The sequence below is a fragment of the Mustela lutreola genome, chromosome 18 (assembly GCF_030435805.1).
Source record: "Mustela lutreola isolate mMusLut2 chromosome 18, mMusLut2.pri, whole genome shotgun sequence".
In the NCBI taxonomy this organism is placed as follows: Eukaryota; Metazoa; Chordata; class Mammalia; order Carnivora; family Mustelidae; genus Mustela; species Mustela lutreola.
The window spans coordinates 10,355,641-10,377,309 of NC_081307.1; the positions used below are offsets into that span (position 1 = coordinate 10,355,641).

General features: G+C 42.8%; 1 protein-coding gene across 4 annotated transcripts in view; it reads right to left on the reverse strand.

Annotated features, from left to right (window-relative positions):
- Positions 1–21,669, reverse strand: part of UNC5D (unc-5 netrin receptor D) — a 544,123-nt gene that overhangs the window by 67,227 nt on the left and 455,227 nt on the right. For 2 of the 4 annotated variants that reach the window (XM_059156226.1, XM_059156224.1), the window contains 2 exons: positions 8,497–8,643; positions 4,229–4,606 (listed from right to left, as the gene is read on the reverse strand). In XM_059156226.1, coding sequence (XP_059012209.1) covers positions 4,229–4,606; positions 8,497–8,643 — 525 coding nt within the window. Of the gene's footprint in view, positions 1–4,228; positions 4,607–8,457; positions 8,644–21,669 lie in introns of all 4 variants that reach the window. The other 2 variants (XM_059156223.1, XM_059156225.1) reach the window with 1 other exon arrangement.

Below are 21,669 nucleotides of genomic sequence, written 5' to 3' on the forward strand. Positions count from 1 at the left end.
GATGAGTTTCTCATATATACTCTCTTAATCGCCACCATAGTCAAGATACAGAAAAGTTCACCACAGAGTTGCCTGGTGCCCTGTATAGTCCTTTCTTCGATTGCCAACAAAAATGATCACTTTTAACTTTCTGATATGTTGATTAGTGTGCCTTTTGTAAACTCACAAATAAATCCTACAGCGTGCTTAATATAAAAAAAGCATATTATATCAATTACATGTTGCACAATGCCTGGCACACAGTAGGCAATCAAAAACAAAAACAAAATCCTGAATAAATGAAGGAATAGGATTAGAAACTGTTTAAAAAAAAAAAAGCCAGATGCTGAGACGTGGTCTCTTCTCTAGATCATCCGTGTCTGACAGGCGACTCCCACAACGAATCAGAATAAATATGCATGTGGACATTTGAGATAGGGCTGTTTGTAGAACGGATCCTATCTCATTCCTTTCAAGTCAGCTTAATTCCCTGTGTTCAGATTGAAACATTATTTCATAATACTCTTAAATACGACCTGAATCTACAGGATCATTAGAGCTTTAAATGATTTCATCTTTCCTTCATTTCACAATTCTCTTTCAAACATACTTCCCTCCTCCCACTAAAATAAGCATATTGTAAACAGAGATGGGACAAAACCACGAGGCAGGGGCATGGTGGGTGGTAACGTGGGCGGCAAGTTACAGCTTATGAAGGAGGAAAGGCAGAGTGGGCAATCTTTATGCATATAGTCCCCTTAAGAAGAGTTCGTTTTCGATATGTCACTCACCAGTTATCTCTGATTAAAGAAACATACTCTCCCCCAAACTCCACCTGCTACCCTGACAGCCTTTTATTTGGTATGATAACAGAACCACCTGTCTGAGTTTCTTGCTTCATATTTTGCATAATAAATGACTACTACAGCATGGGGACCATCCCATCCTCTTTGAAAACCGTTGCCAGGCATCATACAATAATTCGGGATGGATGGCATTAGAACAATTTAATTGCTGTGCCTTGCTTCTTTACACTTTAGCCCCCTAGGGGATATTTCGCATTTATGTTCTGCAAATAACATGGCATATGTTTCAATTCCCCACACTTATTTTTCCTCAAACTCATTCCCAGTGAACAGCTTCAATCTTGTCCAGGACTTCTTATTAGAAGCTTTGAAAATGCCCTTTCACAGAGGAGGTGTTTGGGAACCAGACAATGCTATCAAAACTTTGCGTTTGCAATGCAAGTACTTCTCAAGTCAAAAGGGAAGAAAAAGAAAAATCTGTGTCATGGTTTCATCTCACTTTTTTTGATGAACGTTGAACAGAGCCAGTGAACGGGTTGATCCTGGCCTGCCTTCTACATGTATGTAAACACACAAAGACAGGAAGGGAGAGGAGGAGTGTGGGCCAATTTATTCAACCAGTATCTACTGGGAGCTTGTGAAGTGCCACACACTGGGTTAGGAAGGGAAGGGAAGACAAAAATGCAACTTTCCAGGATTTTGATGAATATATCCTGTTCTTAGGAGTGGTTTGTGTCATTTTCTTCTCCCAGAGCCCATACTTCCAGTTTATAGATTCTTACAAGAAGGGTACTTGGTAAGCATGGCTGACCGACTCATTCCGCACTGAGTCTCCTGACGGCCAATTAGGACCAGGGAGGATTACGTCCCATGTTGACATTCACGCATATTTAAACGAAGATTCTTAACGATGTCCTAAAACATGGACTAGGGAAGATTTCGAGAATTGAAAGTTCAGAAACCAAAATCATGATGAGTAGGGTTGCATTTAAGGGCAATTTTTAAGGAATCAGCTGAGGGAGGAGAACAAGACAGCATTTCTCAACTTGAACCTAAGTGCAGTGTCCACTCAGTAAGCTACTGTAGGGTCGGTTAGCTGGAATGGGAGCTTCAGACTAGTCCTATGGCAGATTTCATTTTAGAGGATAAGATCATTGATTTGAAGAGGGTGGTTAGCTATACCTCAGAGTGGGCTGTCAAGGCCCTGATGGTCTTGATTCAATGCTCTCTGATTATTTTGTCGCACTTACAGAGAGAGTGCACTCTTTCCTCTCAGTGGCCAACCAGTGACGATTCAGAGCACTACCTAATTCTTGTTGCTTAGAAATCAGAGGAGAGTATGTCCTCTTCGGCCACTCAGTTAGGTCTTAGATGACATCTCTGAAGACTAATCCATTGACAGGATGTCATTTTAAAAGTTACTTGGCCTACAGAGTAGAGAGCCCAGATATGAACCCTCAACTCTATGGCCAAATGATCTTCAACAAAGCAGGAAAAATATCCAGTAGGAAAAAAGTCTCTTAGATAAATAGTGCTGGGAAATTTGGACAGCCACATATAGAAGAATGAAACTTGACCGTTCTCTTACACCATACACAAAGATAAACTCAAAATTGATGAAAGACCTCAACGTGAGTCAGAAGTCCATCAAAATCCTAGAGGAGAACATGGGCAGTAACCTCTTCAACATCGACCACAGTAATTTTTTTCAAGACGTGTTTCCCAAGGAAACAAAAGCGGAAATGAGCTTTTAGGACTTCATCAAGATCAAAAGCCTCTGCACAGCAAAGGAAACAGTCAACAATTCAAAGAGGCAACCCACAGAATGGCAGAAGATATTTGCAAGTGACACTACAGACAAAAGGCTGATATCCAAGATCTATAAAGAACTCCTCAAACTCAACACACACAAAACAGATAATCACATCAAAAAATGGGCAGAAGCCATGAATAGACACTTCTCCAAAGAAGACATACAAATGGCTAACAGATATATGAAAAAACATTCATCACCATTAGCCATCATGGAGATTCAAATTAAAACCACATTGAGATACCACCTTACACCAGTTAGAATGGCCAAAATTAACAAGACCGTAAACAACAAGTGGTGGAAGGGATGTGGAGAAAGGGGAACCCTCTTACACTGTTGGTGGGAATGCAAGTTGGTGCAACCACTTTGGAAAACAGTGTGGATATTCCTTAAGAAATTAAAAATAAAGCTACCCTATGACCCTGCAATTGCGCTACTGCATATTTACCTCAAAGATACAGATGTAGTGAAAAGAAGGGCCATCTGTACCCCAATGTTTATAGCAGCAATGTCCACAATAGCCAAACTGTGGAAAGAACCAAGATGCCCTTCAACGGATGAATAGATAAAGACAATATGGTCCATATACATGATGGAGTATTATGCCACCATCAGAAAGGATGAATCCCCAACTTTTGTATCAAAAACTGGAAGATATTATGCTGAGTGAAATAAGTCAAGCAGAGAGAGTCAATTATCATATGGTTTCACTTACTTGTGGAGCATAAGGAATAACATGGAGGACATTAGGAGAAGGAAAGGAAAAGTGAATTGGGGTAAATCAGAGGGGGAGAGGAACCATGGAAGACTGTGGACTCTGAGAAATAAACTCAAGGTTTTGGAGGGGAGAGGATGGGAGAATGAGTGAGCCTGGTGGTGAGGATTAAGGAGGGAGCATGGAGCACTGGGTGTGGTGCATAATCAATGAATCTTGGAAACTGAAAAAATAAAATTAAAAAAACAAAAGTTATTTGGTCTATATACCTAAAGCATACTTGTCAAAACATTAAGAAAACCCCCCTTCTAACCAAAAGGAGGAAAAAAATTCCTAAGAACTAATTGTATGCACGATTTAGCCCTGGACCTGAAGTTTGCATTTAAAAGAACAACTCGGTAATGAACCTTCATCACTGATCCTCATAAAGTAACATGATAGCAAGGTCTGTGGACACTCGACCGTGTTTATTAGATCAGTTATGGAGGAAGTTCGACTCCCAGTGTCCTTCTGCTAAATTATCTACTAGTGTATAAACCATGTTTGGCTATAAAACATGGTATTTCTCATTCCTGTCAAGGAATGTCCTCAGCGCTGCCTGATCGTGCTCTAGGAAATATATTTCAAGGGGGTTTAACTCTGGGGACCACCCAAACCTCCTGAGCAAACATGGCTGTCAACTGGAAAAGGCATCAAATAGAGCAAGTGATCTGTGCTGAAGTGATGACCGCAAAATCTAAAATCAGCATCGATTCTGGTTGGCCACTTAAATCAAGGAGGCTTATAGCACCAGAGTTGGTAGCTCTGACACAAAGATGGTAAGCATCTTAAAAATGAATCTTACGGGACATAATTGTATCAATATAAACCATTTAAAAGAATGCTTGGAACCCAAATGCACACTTAACCACCTACCTGTATTTGGCATGACTAAGCGTCCTCCTAAGTGGCCAAAGACACCAGTGGTCCTCAGTTCTGTCCTTGTGGGGAGCGATGACAGATTCTGGATGTAGGGTGTTTTATTTCTGGGATGCATCGTACTAAAGCTGCGGTTGTTTCCATGGGGAAAAGTCCCGGAATGATTCTTGCCATGGTATTCAGCTCTCTCAGACACACCCAGGGACACCATGAATGAGCTCTGGACTTTGACTTTGATGTCGGACAAAGGGTTAAAGAGTGAGGACTCTGTCATGAGTTCCTTGTCCAGAGGGTCCTGGAGGCAGATGGGCCCGCTGTATGTTCGGCTGACTGTGAGGTCTGGTTGCATGGAGGAATTCAAAAGCAGGGAGTTACCTGGTCAAAGAAAATTGATCTGTCACTCAGAAATGAAAAGGCATCCCAGTTACCCCTTTGCCTCTGCCTTTAACTGCATAACCACCCGTGCACCTGCCAGCGGCCCTTCAGGCCCTAGCCTCTGCGGCAGCTCTGACAGGCTGGTCAGGAGTGACCAGAGCCTTGGAGATGGGGGCTCTGGCTTTCCCAGCAGAGTCTCCAAATCAGGAAAAAAAAAATTTCCGGAGCTCCTCGGATGCCATCTTTTCAAAACAAGTATTTCTGGCACTCCATCAGGCAGCAAGCTCAGGTATTATTGTTTATGTGACTATTTTAACTGGCGGAGAGAAGCTTAAAGAAAAAAAAAAAAAGAAAGATGTTTTGGAATCCAGTTTGGAGGAAAAATAACATCTGTTCATTTGAAATGGTAAGAGGTGACACAGCTAGGTAGGGCTGTTTATAACGAGAACGGCGTTGGTGGCAGCCCATCTCACGTGGCATTCTGGGCAGTTTCTGGAGCCGGGGGAGGAAATGCTGTGTCCTCTGGGCAAAACGGTCAGGGAAGCCCACGGATCGCTCCGTGTCTGAGGCTGCTCTAACAGCGCATGTGTCATCCGGAGAGGAAAAAGAGCCCCCCCACGGGGAGAGTGAGACTCCTGATTCTACTTGGGGAGCAGCTGAGAACGGCTTCCTTTCTGTCTCAACAACTAAAACCAAAAAATCTTTACAAAAACATGAGAAATTGGACTTTCATTTGTTAGACTTTCACCGATATTTTCTAGGCCAAATATTAAAAAAGAAATGCCGTGCTATTTTCTTGTGATGAAGTAACCTCATTTGTTAGTAAATAACGAAATAACTCTCGGTCCCAAACCTCCCCCCCGTATCAGTCCACCAATGTGACTTCTCAAACTGAAACCCAAACCATATTAAACAATTTTCCTTTGGGGCCTGACAAAATGTTTAAAGTATGATATTTTTGAAAATGTTGCAATTCTAGGCCATATTGTATTAGCCTCTATTGTTCTTCCAACTCATAATTTGTAGCAATGCCAGCAGGAAATCTATAAACCTGACTTTCCCCACCTCTTGTTCGAATGCTCTAAGAATCCAAAATCATAGAGGAAGAGGTTCAAAATGAGATGAAAAGGCTTTGTAGATCTAAAGGCTCCTTGATGATGCATTTTTTTTCATACTTGTGGCTCTGGTGCCAAGACACAATCAAGGAGCTGTGCTTTTTAATGGAACTGCACTGAATTCTACAGGTCTCAGCCTGGTTCTTGTTTATGGTCTTCCTGAGCAAGAAGCAGGACTTAAGAACCATGTCACATCTGAAAAAGAATTTGGAACAGGCCCTTCCACCGAGACCTAAAAAATCGCATCCCTGAGACTCATGGCTATTTTATCTCAAGTCCTCACCTTCTGGAGCTTAATTTTTGGCCACTTTTAAAAGACCCTCCCAGCTTACGTGAAGCCAAGCAGCAAAAAAGATTTCCTAGAGTTACACTGAAGTCTACCTTAAGGAGAAAATGCCTGATTACAAAAGTATGTACATATGACAAGAATCCACGGTTGAAGAAAGTTGGCTGATTATTCCACAGCTCCCTTTGGAAATCCTTTTAAAACTTCTGGTCAAATCGAAGCATGGCATTCTGTTTAAAAGTCTCATCACTATTCATCCTCTAGCTCTATTTGCTCAAGAAGGGATGTCTCTTAAGACAATAGAGGTGAGGGGCACCTGGGTGGCTCAGTGGGTTAAGCCGCTGCCTTCGGCTCAGGTCATGATCTCAGGGTCCTGGGATCGAGTCCCGCATCAGGCTCTCTGCTCAGCAGGGAGCCTGCTTCCCTCTCTCTCTCTGCCTGCCTGTCCATCTACTTGTGATTTCTCTCTGTCAAATAAATAAAATCTTAAAAAAAAAAAAAAGACAATAGAGGTGAAAATCATATGAGGGTCAATGGGAGGTGTATGTAGCATCACAGTGAATCTAGGGTAGAGGAGAATCTTAGTAAAAGATTTTTGCTTTAATCACTAGCTTTGGGATATTCTTGGTTAAAAATAAAACCAAAATGGTAAAGGAAGTTTGGAAGGGCTATCTATTCTTTTAGAGAGTCACAATACAGTACAAGCTCTGAGGAGGCCCACACTGAGGAGATGTGGTTCAGCTTATGCAAGTCAGCATTCTCCAAACCCTTGGGCAAGGAAACCAGCCCCTCACCTGCTGCTTCAGGGAACATACTGGCCTCCTGGGCCAATGTCAGAGGAAACCACTAGCATTTAGACTCACACTCATTACATTTATTGAGCACCTTCTATATGCCAAGGGCTTATAATCCTTGTTATTCTGGGTCACTTAATCCTCATGAGGACCCTCTGATGTGGATAGGAGGATCCCTATAGCTATAAAACTTGAGACCCAGAGCACAATCAATTAACTAGGTCATACAACAATTTTGGATTCTATCTATCTGACTTTAAAGCCTCTCTCTCTCAAATGACTGTATTTCTTCTATTTTAAAATGTTATAGTCTGAGACCTTGAGACCTTATATTTGATAGACCTTGAGACCTTATATTTGATAGAAAAATCTTGCCAGTTTCTTATGGAGTATAAAGATCAGTTCTTCATTTGATTTCTTTTCTTTCTTTTTTTTTTTTTTTTTACATTAAACCCAGTATTTATTTTTTTTTCTGTTTCTTTCTTTTTTGTATTTTTAAATTTTTTATTTTTTAAATTTCTTTTCAGTGTACCAGAATTAATTGTTTATGCACCACACCCAGTGCTCCATGTAATAAACACCACCAGGCTCACCCAACTTCCCACTCCTGCCCCCACCCCGCCCCTTCAAAATGAAATCATATCTACTAAGCTATGCACCCAAGTCAAGGGGCTGTGGCCCTTTCAGAGAAGCAGGCTCAGACCTGAAACTCTGATGCCCAGAAGTGAGCGGCAGGCAAGAAAGCATTTTGTCTCTACCAGCCATCTCCCAGTTTCTAGCGTGTTCGGATTCCACTTTGGAACCCAGTCACTCCTCAATCACTACCAAGCAGTGAGACTTCTTCTTGTCCAGGGCTATAGGCCCTAGTGATGCATAATAAATAGAAATAAAGGTGATAATATTGACAGGAAGGGTCAAGGTGGAAAACTTCACCCTCTGAAAGGAGATAGTTTCATTTTTTCTAAACCAAAACCCATGTATAGCTCATCTCCATCCTGCAATCAGAAACAGATTTGGCTCACATAAGAGAATTAAATGACTCTGTTTTGAAAATGAGCATGGCTATAGTGTGATATGATCGATTTCCTTCTCCCTCCAACAAAAGATTGCCTCGACCGGGCAACAGGTGAGAGTCATTTAAGCTGGGAACTTCATTTTTTCTTCCCCTGCTGGCTACCTGACCCATCACAGATTCTCTGAAGTCCTTTTCACTTCTACAAAATAGAAGTAACACAAATCACTCTACCTAGTCTGTAACAGAATTCATATGCATGGGAGGCTATGGGAAAGTCATTGGCGCTCAGGTTTGAATAATCAGTATTTTAGTTAATGAAATAGTCTCAAAGCAGTCTTGTTAAGATAGAAAGTTGGATAATCTGAGACAAAATAACTTGCTAAGTTTACTGCATATCAAAGATGGGAGTGCCTCACTGACAATGTTGTTAACGGTAAACTGAGATCCTCCGTTCGTCTTCCTCGGAGCCAGTGACTGACTACCCCACGGGGCCTGGGATCCTAATGCGTGAAGACAATTAGGCAGCGGCTCCCAGTGCCAAGAGCTACCTTCACACAGGGCCGGAGAGCACTGGGGGTCCTGTGTGAGCGTAGTCTCTATGGTCCTGAGGACGAGGTGTTGGGGGGACCTACGCCGCTGACCTTGACGGACCGTTTTGAAGTTGAAGGTCTGGAAGCCACCTGTCAATGCAGAAGAGTCAATGACGTCCACGCCATAGTCACTCTGGCTCCGTCTGTAAAGGGTGACGCCAATGACCAGGACTGCAACGGCCACCACGGCAGCACCCAAGCCCGAGTACAGAGCAATGTCGCTGGCGTTCTCAATGCCTGAAAGACACAAGAGAAATCCTAAATGGCCAACACAGGCACAGAGCTGAAAAGCCACCCTGGGATACCAAATGAAATGCTATTGGATTTTTTGGAGCTGCCGCTCGGACAAAATAACATATGTAGCTAGTTGTAAGTTCTACTCTTACACATAATCATGTTTCTCAAATACCCTGTATAAATCAGAGGGATGCCAGTCAAATATCTTGACTGCATTAAGGTAGCTGACCACATCATCATAAAATCTTAAAGAGAATCAATTTTGCAAAGCATGTAATATTTTTCAAGGAAAAACAGACAACTCCTTAACTGACTTGGTTTAGGAAGTCATATTTACGCACAAAGGATTTTTTGGCATCTTATTTTTACTTGAAGGGGGGACATGAGAGCCACATACAATGACAAAACATGGGCGAACTGTTCTGCTTCTATATGATGTGGGGCACATGCATTCATAGAGAGTGGGGCTGGGGTGAGAAGCTCATACACAGTCTAGGAGCTGAGAGAGAGAAGACCAGAGCTCACAAATAGGATTTCTTTTTTTTTTTTTTTTTTTTTAGCTTTGGCACAAATCATTCCGTTTAAGAGAACATTGACAACATCAGGTTAAGACATTTACAATCATTATGAGAAAATTTCTGTTGTGAGATATGGAGGTCTTGGTCCTAGGTGCTCCAATGTCCATGGTCAATGTTTTCTAGCACCAGTAAGTGCTAGACTTAATAACGTTTTTGTGGAGGAGGCCCGGTCTCTAAAAGGGTACATGCTGTTTCTCCCATACCTCTCCTACTCCATCCTATTGAATGCATAGGCAAAGCAAAAATAAAAGCGTTAGTTTGAATTGAGAATGTGGGTGTCTCCCCAACCCCCAAGATCAGTTGTAGCTGTTTTCCAACTCATTTGCTAGTTGTCCTGTGGGTGTGGTTCATCCCGGAAGACATTCGTCATGGCTACTACGGTTCAGGAGAATTAGCCAAGATCACGCGACCCTGAGAGAGGCTACATCTTGGAAAGTATGTGGAAGGAGGAAGTTGGAAGCGCTAACTCTGTAATTCATCTCCCTACGGATTATGGGTGAGTATACTTCATAGGTCCCAAAGTAATGACCCTGTCACCCTGTATTGGGTTTAGAGGCTAAAATAGAGCTCTCGTATATTCACCTTGTAATTGCATGGTGCTTAGCACGCCTTCACTGCAGCCTAATATGGTACTCACGTTATCAACGGAGTGCTGCTAACCACACAGGTAAAAGGCATTTATGTCTGACAAAGTTAGTGGGCTGTAAAATAAGGTGCTACCAAATTAAAGAGCGAACGGGGAAATCAAGCAGAGCCGGTTCAGCAACAGGGCCGCAAACACATACAAATAACGTGCAAGGGAGCGTAACCATCCAAAAGAACGATATCTGAGAGGTTCACGGATTGTAAGACACTGTCAGCAACCACAACGGTGCTGAGAAACAGGGCATGACTCCGGCCTTAGTTCCAGTGTCCCGGTGGTCCCGGTGGGAGAGGCAAAGGGATGGAGGCTTCTGGGTGATGGTCTGCTCTGACCACCCAGAACCAGGCATGTGGTAAGTGGGGCCGATCCCAGACTTTCAGTCTCCTAGAGAAAGGGAAGGGCACCTATGCCCCCGGTTAGACTCCCACCCTCCTTCTCCTCAATTAAGCTCCCTGGATGAGGTAATTGTACTCAGAGCGGAGAGAGGACACAGAACACAACAGGGGACCAGGAGTAGTGAGAGAACTTTGGCTTGAAACCAATTAGCCTCCCCCCTGCTTGCCATCGGTTCCTCAGGCACTACTGACTGATGACACTATCAGCTTAAAAGGCATATCTGGGGAGAACACACCTGCTCAGCATCGAAGCACAGACACAGAAACATTCTGGCACTGTACTGAATGCAGCTGCTGAATTGGCAAAGGAGAGACAATGACCCCTTCAGCGTCCCAGGTGCTAAAACAGGCAGGAGCAGGAACCAGGAGGATGACCAGGGCTAAAGAGTTCGGCTGGAAATGGACATCCCGAGGCCAGACCGAGTAGCGGGAACAAGTTGTGCTTGTTCCTCTGTATTCCTATCTTGTTCTCTATGCTAGCCAGACAACCAGAATTCTTCTTCTCAAACACAAACCCTGTTTTTAGGAAAGGACCCTACATGTGCCTGCAGATTGAGATTTAAATGTTTGATATGGTTCCATGCATTTCCCAAGAATATTTGCAGAATCTATTTGACTTAAGGGAATGAAATACTGAATTACAGAACTAAAAAAAAAAAAAAAAAAAAAAAATAGTATGGAGACTATGGGGATGGGGCGAGAAGGGAGTGAGACCATATGGAGGGCACCGTGTCCATATAACGTTTATCCTGGCACTTGGTGGGACAGTCTAATCTAAAAGCCAGAAGTCAATCGATTCCTACAGGAGGATAAGCAATGTGGTATTTACTTTACAAGAACAATCTGTCTGGGGAATTAAAAACTCCAGAATCTAATAATTTCATTTATTCAACAAACATTTGTGAAGGGCCAGCCATGCCATGGAAATGGGGATGCACGAATAAATTAACATATTCTTGTTTCTTGTCCAACAGTAGTGATGAGGTTCTGACAGAAGCTGACACAAGTCGTTCGACGCCACCTGTGTTTGTATGGAGAGAAATAATCAGACATCCTTACCCACAGCTCAAACCTTTCCAAAGCTGGACCACAGTGCTTCTTTCTTCTTTCTTTCTCTTCTCTCTACCTGCTTTTATCTCGCCTTATTCTTGTTCTTTTTTTCTCTGCTTCACTCTTTGCTAATCTGTCCTCCGGGAAAGAAGAGTGGTTTCCCCTATAAGGATGGCTGTTTGCTTAAAAACGTAACCCATTCGCTTTTCTTGTGTGTTCAGAACTGACTCCAGAAGAATCTGAGATTTAGTCCCATATTCTACGCTACGACTTCATGGGATAAGGGGGGACGTGGGGTGTACATACACATGCAGGCACACACTCAACATCCAAGTACTGGAAGCTTCCATTGCTCCTTCCCAGAGGAGTCTTTCCAACCACATGACCACCTGGCAGCACCACTACCCAGGCACTGAGCTCTTTCTTCATGGTCATGTCAGTGCTCATGCTCCCCTTTGCTGCATGGCCCTACACCCCAAACTCAACCATGAATTTACCTGCCAGAGGCGTGCCTGCTACTGGATGGCAAGTCATTATAAAATATCACCCCACCCCACTGGGCATCTAGGTACCACTCATCCAACAGGTGCCTTCTCAAGGTCCACCTCCTCCAAGAAAGCAACCTTGGCCTGCCCAATCCGGCCAACCCTGCCAACCATGTTCTTCTAAACTCCAGCATCACTTCAGGGTTCCAACACCTCCTTTTGGATCATTTTTTTATTGTTGAATTCTCTAAATGCCGATGCATTCTCCCTAACTGCTTTACACGCTTTAAAAGCAGTACTATCTCTACAATTTCCCACAGAAATCTGCAAACTACTGCAACTATTTATTGATTGTTCAACTGGTCTCCAACAGTGGGAGGAGAAGCATTAAAGAAATCACAGTCTGAGGTTGATTACCAAACTCCTGCCGCAGGGACCCCCTTTACATGGAACACATATACGTGTTCACAGCTGTCTGCTTGCTCACAGACACGTGTGTTGCTGGTCTGTTTGCTCAGAGCGATTTTGAACTGACTGATGCTATTCCACTTTCTATGGGCACAGGATACTTTCCTCTCTGTTTGGTGAATGAAGCTTTACGTATCCATGTGTTATTGACGTCTTTCCTGTGTCTTCACCCCCATTTTCCTTGATCCAAGAGTCACAAAAGCTTTCCTTGATCCAAAAGCCACACAGAGCAAAGCATGGAAAGACCCAACATGCGGTATTAAAAAAAAAAAAAAAAGGTTGCATAGGGAAAGGGAAGGAAAAATAAAATAAAATAAAATAAAATAAAATAAAATAAAAATAGAGAGGGAGGCAAATCATAAGAGACGTTGAACTCTAGGAAATGAACTGAGGATTGGTGGAGGGGAGGTAGGCGAGTGGATGGCGTAATTGGATGATGGGCTTTAAGGGTGGAATGAGCCCTGGGTCTTACATGCAACCAACGAATCACTAATTGTACCTCTGGAACTAATTAAAAAAATGTTGCATAAAATCTACATCTTGGAGGAAAGAAAACAAAACCGAAAACTGACTGAGAAACCTCTTGTATTCCAAATTGGTCATGAACTACTGAGGAGTATGTCTGTTGCTGGAAGGAATGTCTGCAGAGAAAGGCTGAAAAGATGAATAGAGAGCTGGGAATGAGAGGACCCTGGAGAGGACATGTTTATGGACTCATCTGGCCTGGAGAAGGGAGAGCTGTAAAGTGACTGAGGTGATCTCTAATGCACAGTGTTGTCCCAAGAGGAGAACAGGCCACAGTAGGCACTCAGAGACCCTTTTCCTTTATGATGACGTGAGTAACCAACACTTTGCCATCTCTAACAAGGACTGAAAAGGAGGACGTGGCCTTTTATTATAGCAACTGGGACTCTGGTTAGATATTAAAATGACCTTTTTCTGCAATGAGGGCAGTTAAAAAAAAAAAAGTGTGGTGTAGTTCTGAGGGAGACTAAAATTTACTTTCAGAAAGTCTCTGCCAAAAAAAAGCATGACTTGACAAGTGTCTGCAGTTGTTTTATTTATTTATTTTTGGTCAAAGCTGGTGAGGAGGAGTAACTGGCCTTTCAGAAGCCCTGTGAAATGCCTAAGGCGAGAATGAGGCATCCGCAAGTTCTGTGTTTTTAGGAATTGCCATCATACCTAGTCATTTAGAGGAACCAATGTAGACCCCAAAGGACGAAATACAAGGGCAGTTTACTCGGTTTGCCTTTCTTCACATGACTCCCATGTGAAATACTGATCATTGCCACTAATTAGTGGGACTATAACTCAATTCTTATGTTATGAGCTTAACTATGTATCAGATTAAAGTCTATTTTAGAGAATTAGATAGCTACACAAAATTAATAAAGGAGCAGAGCAAATCCCATCTCCGATTAAATATGGTAGAATGACCACTGCTGCCATTTCAGAAGAAAAACCAACAACCGGAATTGACATATACTAGAGACGGTGAATTATCAAGGAGCCCACACCATCAAAGAAGCTATTGCTGTGCTTGCTCCCCTTGAAAGGCAGCTCCCAGGCATCTCAAGACCTGCCCCTGGCCCCCTGCACAGCCAGTGCTGCAGATACAAGGTCATGTGCCAGAATATTTCATAAGATGCTGACATATCATACAATGGAAATTACTGTTACAGTGGTTTATCCTTGCTGTCTTTGAAAGGCAAAGTTTTTTAATAACACATCAGAAAATAGCTTTTAAATGGCCAGCCACGGTCAACCATGGGGAACCATTCCAATGATATCTGCACTGCTTGGAATCCTACAACCCATTCACCAATCAGCACCTCCACTTTTCTGATCTCTCGTCAAAAACCTCATTATTGTTCTTGTGGTGGTGGTGTTTTACTGTTGTAAGGAATGACCGAAGTGCCAATGCTGAAATGCGCCATGTGCCCTGTGCTGTTCTGGTTCAGTAAGCGCCCTCCTGTTCGCCTGCCCTTCCTTCCAGCTGAAGAAATGGAGGCCATCCCATGCGAGCTCACTCCCCTGCAACTCGAAAATTCCTCGGCTTCTTCAGCCACATTTCCTTCCCTTTTCTCTGTTCCCCGAAGAGCTGCTCCTTGTCTGTGTCAGGCCGGCTCCGATCCCGCCCTCTCCAGCCTCCACTGGGACCCGGACTCATTCATTATTCCTTTTTGGTCTTGCATCTTCAAACTTTTCCTCTGTACTGAAGCCTTGCCCTCTGCCTCCACACGCAGTCTAGACTTCTTAAATCACCTCTCCCCAAATCCTTCCCCCAGCTTCCTCTCAGACAAACATCTCAAAGATGTGGTCTTCTCTATATCCATGGATTCTTAGCTCTTTGTATAAAAGAACTTTGAGCATTTTTTTTAAACATCCAGCATTTCTTAGTATGTGCTTTTTAAAACAAATTTTTTTTTAAAGATTTTATTTATTTATTTGACACAGAGAGAGAGATCGCAAGTCGGCAGAGAGGCAGGCGGAGAGAGAGGGGGGAAGCAGGCTCCCCGCTGAGCGGAGAGCCTGATGCGGGACTCCATCCCAGGACCCTGAGATCATGACCTGAGCCGAAGGCAGAGGCTTAACCCACTGAGCCACCCAGTATGTGTTTTCTTAATGCATAATTTCTCCAACCAGTTAACTGTTATCCTGTATACATAAGGGGAGAAAATGTTTTAGGAAATACAAAAATGGACAGTATGCAAGGAGAAAATGCATCCTCCAACTAGCTCTTCTCCAGAAGCAGTCTTAATAGTATCTTTGAGACTTTGGGCGGGGGGGGGGGGAGGGGGGAGGTGGGCGTGTGTGTGAATGTCCTTTATCTTTTTTTATCCTAAAGGCTCCACATTATATTTCCTTTACCGTACTTCGCTTTTTTGTCGCTGTTCCCCATACAGTATCTTGTAGGTCTTTCTGTTAGAACCTGGAGACACACTTCATTTCTTTTTACATTTGCCTTGCCCATTGCCAGGCTGTATGATAATTTAATTAGTCCAGTATTTCTAAATTTGGTTGTTCTCTTACCCTTTAAGGTCTGTCTTTCTGCCAAAGCACTGTTCCTTCTTGAAGGTTATTTACAACCACTGTCTCAACAGTCATGTTCTCTATCTTACTCCTTCCCACTGCTCTGCAGTGGTGGACCAGCCAAGCCAACCCTCCTTCTAGAGAGAGAAAAAACATTCCTCAAACTCGATTCCGCTACCTTCTTCTTTCTGAGTAACCACCCTCCACTCTCAAAGTTCTATAAACAGACTTGAAAGGTCAGCTCTTAGCCCCTTTCCTTTCTCCAGGCCAATCTAATTGGATAATCGCTCTCAGTGCTAACTTTTTCCTTGATACCTAACACTCTCCATTGGTGATCTCCGTGATCTCCTGCCTCATCTCCTGTCTGAGACCTCAGGCCACATCTCCTTCCTTCTCATTGGACGAAACTACTTGCCTATTGTGCTAACATCTCAGATCTGCCATCTGACTTCTAGATTCATCATTCTTATCTCTTCAAATATTTTCTTCTCTTGAATTCCCTTTTTCAGGTAATGTGACACCAGGAGTGAGGCTGAAGAGTCATCTTTCACTTCGTCCCCATTGAGCCCTTCCCCAGCCACTCACACATCTTACTCCTTACATCTGCAGTGCCTCTCACGTCTCAATCTCAGTAGGAGATAACCCACTTGACACCCATGGTGTATGGTCTCATCTTTCCTAGTATACACAGTCTTGGTCACTCAGAGCCATTTTACATGTGGATTCATCTTCCCAAACACAGTCCTGGTACTGCCACTCCAACACCTTTCAACGACTCTCCAGTATGAACTGAGTCCACTCCAATAGGACTTATATCATGGCTCAAGATACTTTATGCTCTGCACCATTCCATTTTTCAAAAGCTTTCGCCCACTTCTCATTCATATGGACCCTACTCTCTGGCCAAGTCTGATTACTCATTTTTTCAAGTAGATCTTGTACTCCAGGAGAATTTTTTATTTATTTATTTTTTTGAATCAGATTTTTTGCTCCTACTGAAAGGCTTGACCCTCTAATATCTGTTTCAATTTTAACTATTCTTCCAAGACTGGCAATAAAGGTAATCTATTTTATAAAGTGTTTTTTGATAGTGCACATTCATGCATGTTATACCCCTCCTTTTAACCAAAGCTGCCATATTTAGCAAATAAAAATATGACACAGTTAAACTTGAATTTCAGATCAACAATAATGTTAGTGTATCTCCCATGCAACATCTGATATATGCTTATGCTAGAAATTTCTTTATCTGAAATTTAAATTTAACTAGGGGGTCCTCTCTTTTATTTGGTAACTCTACCTTTGGCTGCAAAAGAACTGTGCTTTTCCCCATCAGACAGGAAGACCAAGTTAGAGTAGAGATAGTCAAAAAGAATAGGAGTTGAATTCCAGCCCTTGAGAGAAATGACTTCACTTTATTTAATGTACTATCCTAAAAACTGAAGGCACAAACTCTTTAAACTTGGAAAACACTGACAAGTGGAAAGATGGGACCTGAAAATTCATATTCCAACTTACCCTCTTTCTGAAGAACATATTGGTCTCTCAACTACTCCTCTGTGCTTAGTTCTGAGGTATATAATGAACAAACTCCCATCACATTCATTAAGGGCAGAGTCAACAATGTCATTGAAAAGAGTAGTAAGAAAAGACATACATTCATGATAGGATAAAAACTGGATAATAAGGGTATTGGAAGTGGTAAGAAAATTACAAATGTTGCCTGTAAAGACATATTGGATTGATTCACAGTAGGGATGATCCTGAAGGACAAAGCAAGTCATGCAATTTGCAGAAAGTGCTGTATTTATGTAATTGAAAATAATCCGTAGGAGGTAAAGAAAAATGATGGGGGGAAAAAAAAAGTGTTTTAAAGCATGTTTAGAAGATTAGCTTTGTTGCCAGTAGCCTAATGTTAGCTTAGAAGAGCCTAAAATTCTGTTGAGAATGTAAAGGTAGGTCCCAAAGTCACAGACAGTTCTATGGGCTCAAGGCACTATTCAAGTCTTCGTAGAAAGGAATATCTAAATGTACGTGCACCTGGGTGGCTCAGTGGGTAAGGCCTCTGCCTTCGGCTTGGGTCGTGGTCTCTGGATCCTGGGATTGAGCCCTGCATCGGGCTTTCTGCTCAGCGGGGAGCCTGCTTCCCCTCCCCCCACCGCCTCTCTGCCTACTTGTGATCTGTCAAATAAATAAATAAATAAAATCTTTTAAAAAAAAATCTAAATGTTGTGTGGACCCCTTATCTTGTGAGGCATTCCCCAGCCCTGTGAAGATCACAGAAGATGGGGAATCCCAGGCTCCATATAATTCCAATACGGATGAAGGCAGTACATTTTTAGAAAAGATATAGAATGTGATGGGTGTTGGTGAGAAAAGTATACATTGTTTTTAGTCTTTAAGGACACATTTGGGCCATTCTTTGATGGAAATGGTTCTGGAAAGCATACCTTTTGGGCTTTAACTTCATATCTGGTACAAAATAAATGATTATCCGAAATTGTTCCTTCCCCTTTTCTCAAGTCATTTATCATCTTCTACGTTGTACTGAAGTTGTGGGGATGAAACATTTCTTATTTTCCCCGCATGCTTCACTGGGACAAGACTATTTATATACAACAATTGTATAATAAATAGTTACTACATAAATGAGTAAAAATATTTAGAAGCAGACTTTATTTTCACCTTAAACAATAAAAGACTTCATGAGGAGTTAACAGGAGGATATAAGGCATTAACTCCAGTGTTTGCTGAGCATCTAGTTCATACTAGGCTAGTGGTGAATGCTACAGGTACAAGAGTAAATAAGACTCAGGTTGGGATTAGGTCCAAGAATGGGAATGGGAATCCAGACCCGCATCAAGTCAATGAAAATAGAGTAGAGAATTAGGGAAATTGTCTGATACTGGGTAAATAACCAGACCAGTGCTTGGAGGCTACATGGGTGAAAGTCTTGCAAAGGAGATGAAGGAAGAATGAACTTAACAAGTTAAGGAGCAGGTGGTGGGAACAAGTTGTGGGCAGAAGTAGCAGAACGTACATGTGAAAATGGGTAGAGGGTATCCAGAAAACCCAGAAGCTTTCTCTGGCTGAAGAATATAGGAAGTGGTGAGCAGGTAGGAAGGAGCTTACCTAATGATTAAGCTGATTGAGAGAGATGATTAAGAAAGGGAAGCTGAGACCAGATCACATACCTGTTTAGTACCTTGGGCTTGGACTTGATCTTAGAACGAACAGTGAGCAATTGAAGAGCTTTAAACATGGAGATGGTACGACAAGAATTTATGTTTTGGAAAGGTGAGATAAATTGACGACGGGCAAGACTGAATCCAGGGAGGCCACTGTAGAAATCCTGGCTGGGAATGAAGACGGCCTGAACTTTTTAAACTTATCTTCCGGGACGCCATTTTCTTTTCTTTTGGTTTTTCTCTTACTCTGCGGCTATTACTTTTCTGTCTTCTCTGCAGTGACTTCTGACCTCGTCTGCATCTAAATGTTGATGCCCCGCAGGGCTCAGTCCTCCGCTTTCTTCCCCGTGTCCACACACATTCATTAGCCCGGGATCACTTTCAACCTAATGGCTTTAAATATCATCTGGACACTGACAAGCCCCAGATTTATGTCATCAGTCAGGACTCTCCTCTGACCTCAAGACTCATATATTCAATTGCCTGCTCAACCTCTCCATTTAGATGTTGAAGAGGTATCTCAAAGTTAGCATTAGTAACACACTGAACTCTTGATTGTCCCTCTGGATTTGCTAGACCACATTTTCTCCATCATCACTCCATCCTTCTAGCTGCCATAGCCAAACTTTTGAAATCACGCCTGACACCTTTCTTTATCTCACACTCGATATCCAGTCCATCAGCAAATCCTTTCTGCCTTCCAAAGTTACCCAAGTATGACCCATTTTTACAATTTCTAATGTCGTCTATCTACATCAAGCCACAGTCATCTTAAACCTTGGTAACGTTAGGGCCTCCATATTGGAACAGCCTAGATTACTATAACAGATTATGGTTACAGTAGATCACGGCAATAGGTCTTGTTTCTGCTTTGATCCACTCTATGTTAATAGTCAATGCAACAAGTAGAGCTTATCCTTGAAAATAGTAGGTCATGTCACTATGACGAATGCTCAAGGGCTTCCCTTTGGTCAAAGTCATTACAATGGCCTATGATATGTCTGGCAATTTCCCTTCTCATCCCATTTCTCTGATCTCAGCTATCAGGACTCCTCCCTTTGCCACTCTGCTCGAGTTATCCTGGCCTCTTTGCTGTTCCTCAGACACTCCAAGCAAGTCCCCACCACGCAGCCTTTGCCTCTGGTGTTCCCTTTGTCTGGAACAATCTCTCCCAGACATCCAGAATTTTTTTTTTTTTTTCAGGTCTCTTCTTAAATGTAATTTTTAAACAGAGACCTGCTCTGAACACTTTATACAAAAAAAGCAACGCTCCTTTTGGCCCTGCTTGAGCCCCTTACCCTGCTTCATTTCCTTTCATGACACTTACCATCAGCACTCTGGGTTTTTTCTGGTTTGTTTGCAACCATCCATCTCCACTCATTAAAACCGGACGCTTTGTGGAAGCAGAAGCTGTGCCTGTTCAGCTCAGCGCTTCCCCACCACCACTTCCCAGCATGTGGCAAGCGCTCAACAGACAGCTGTTGAGTGAACAGAGGGATGGATATGGGTAGACTAAAAATGGGGAGATGCTGATGAACTAGAGATCCATCCGGGTGGTAGACTGTAATGATTTGAGTAATAAGCAGAGCAGGAGACAGCAGAGGGAAAAGAGGGGTCCCAGACACTGCCCAAGTCCCCACCCACGGACAAGTGAGCTGATGGTGTGGTATGACCGAAGTACGGACAGGATGCAGGACTGAAGAACATGGGTAGAGAAGGAGAAAGTCACTTTGGAAAAAGTTGAGATGAAGGTCCAGAAGGTGGCCGACTCTGGACTCTGGACGTGCTAATGGGATTTGTGCTGAGCAGCCATTGCTGCTAGATGCAAAACAGCTACATGGAAAGGAGATGAAGAGAAGACCGTGAGTGTGTGTGTGTGTGTGTGGTTCTCGGTTACTTTTTAGGGGAAAGTGAAATCCTTTTCATTGCTAAGATGAACATGCTGGACAAGCCACACCTCTGGAGCCCATGGCCTTTCAGAAAAGCCACGGCCCCAAGCCTCCTAGGAGTCCCATTGTCTGAAGGCAGCCTTTTTTCCCGTCTGACTCTGGGGGTGCGTGTTTGCCATTCAGAACCTACTATATCTTACTGCACCTCCTGACATTGTTACACAACATTTATTGAAAGCACATTTGATGGTAATGAAGTTTCTATTAACTATGATTAAATCTCATAAAGCACCTGAAGATAATTTAAGATGTGCAGAAGCAGAAAATGAAACATTCGGTTTAGTACATTAGGAAACGTAATTGATTAAATTATCTCATTTACAATAAGTGCTTTCATGAGCTATGCGGTGCACATATTTTCCCCAGTTTGTCATTATGATTTGCCAACAGATATCTTAAGACCTCACTTTCTCTTTACAACTCAGAGCTGGCTTCTCGGCCCGCCTGCTCTCACTCAGCCCCGCTCGCGAGCTCTGAGTAATGTCTTCTATCCACCAGGCCTCGCGGAGGATCATGAGCACAGCTATATATGGGAACAGGTTGTTTCTCAATTATCTTCATAATTGACTTTGATTTTGCATCAGTGATGATTCATGTAGTCTTTAAACTAAGCCCCTCTTTCACGGAACAACCACAGCCTGAATTCGTATAATGCACTCCTAACCGTGCAGCTTACAGAACCCCAACTGGATTCCTCTGGGAGCCTTTTGCAATCACATTGATTCTGTTAAGGTTTTATTTTTAGGAAATCACAAATTAAAACAGTTTAAGCGATTCCGTTGCAGTATCCAGCAATTAAGCATGGTGTTCATGAGCGAGAACCCCAAGCAAAAACTAATTCAGGAGTCCCTGAGGACTAGAAATAGCTACTGTGGGGTTTATGGCTGGAAGTACAGATGTAACCAAATTAGAATGGCACAGGACTCACAAACTAAGCATGAAATTAATTTTTAAAAAAACACATTCCTAAGTAACTCTCACGACAGCCACCACACGGATACCCATGATCCTGTCTGGGGGTATGCCGCGTGACCACCAGTCGGGGGTGGGGTGGGCAAGGCTATGTCACCAGGAGGCAGTTGGGAGTCCAGCTGTCACCCTGTCACCCTGAGCTCTTGACACAGGCTCAAGCCAAATATTCACTGACCCGATTTTTTCCCTTCCCTCCTTCCCTCCCTCATACACGTACACACACATACACAACACGGTTCCCCCACCTTCAACCTTCCTGAGTTCA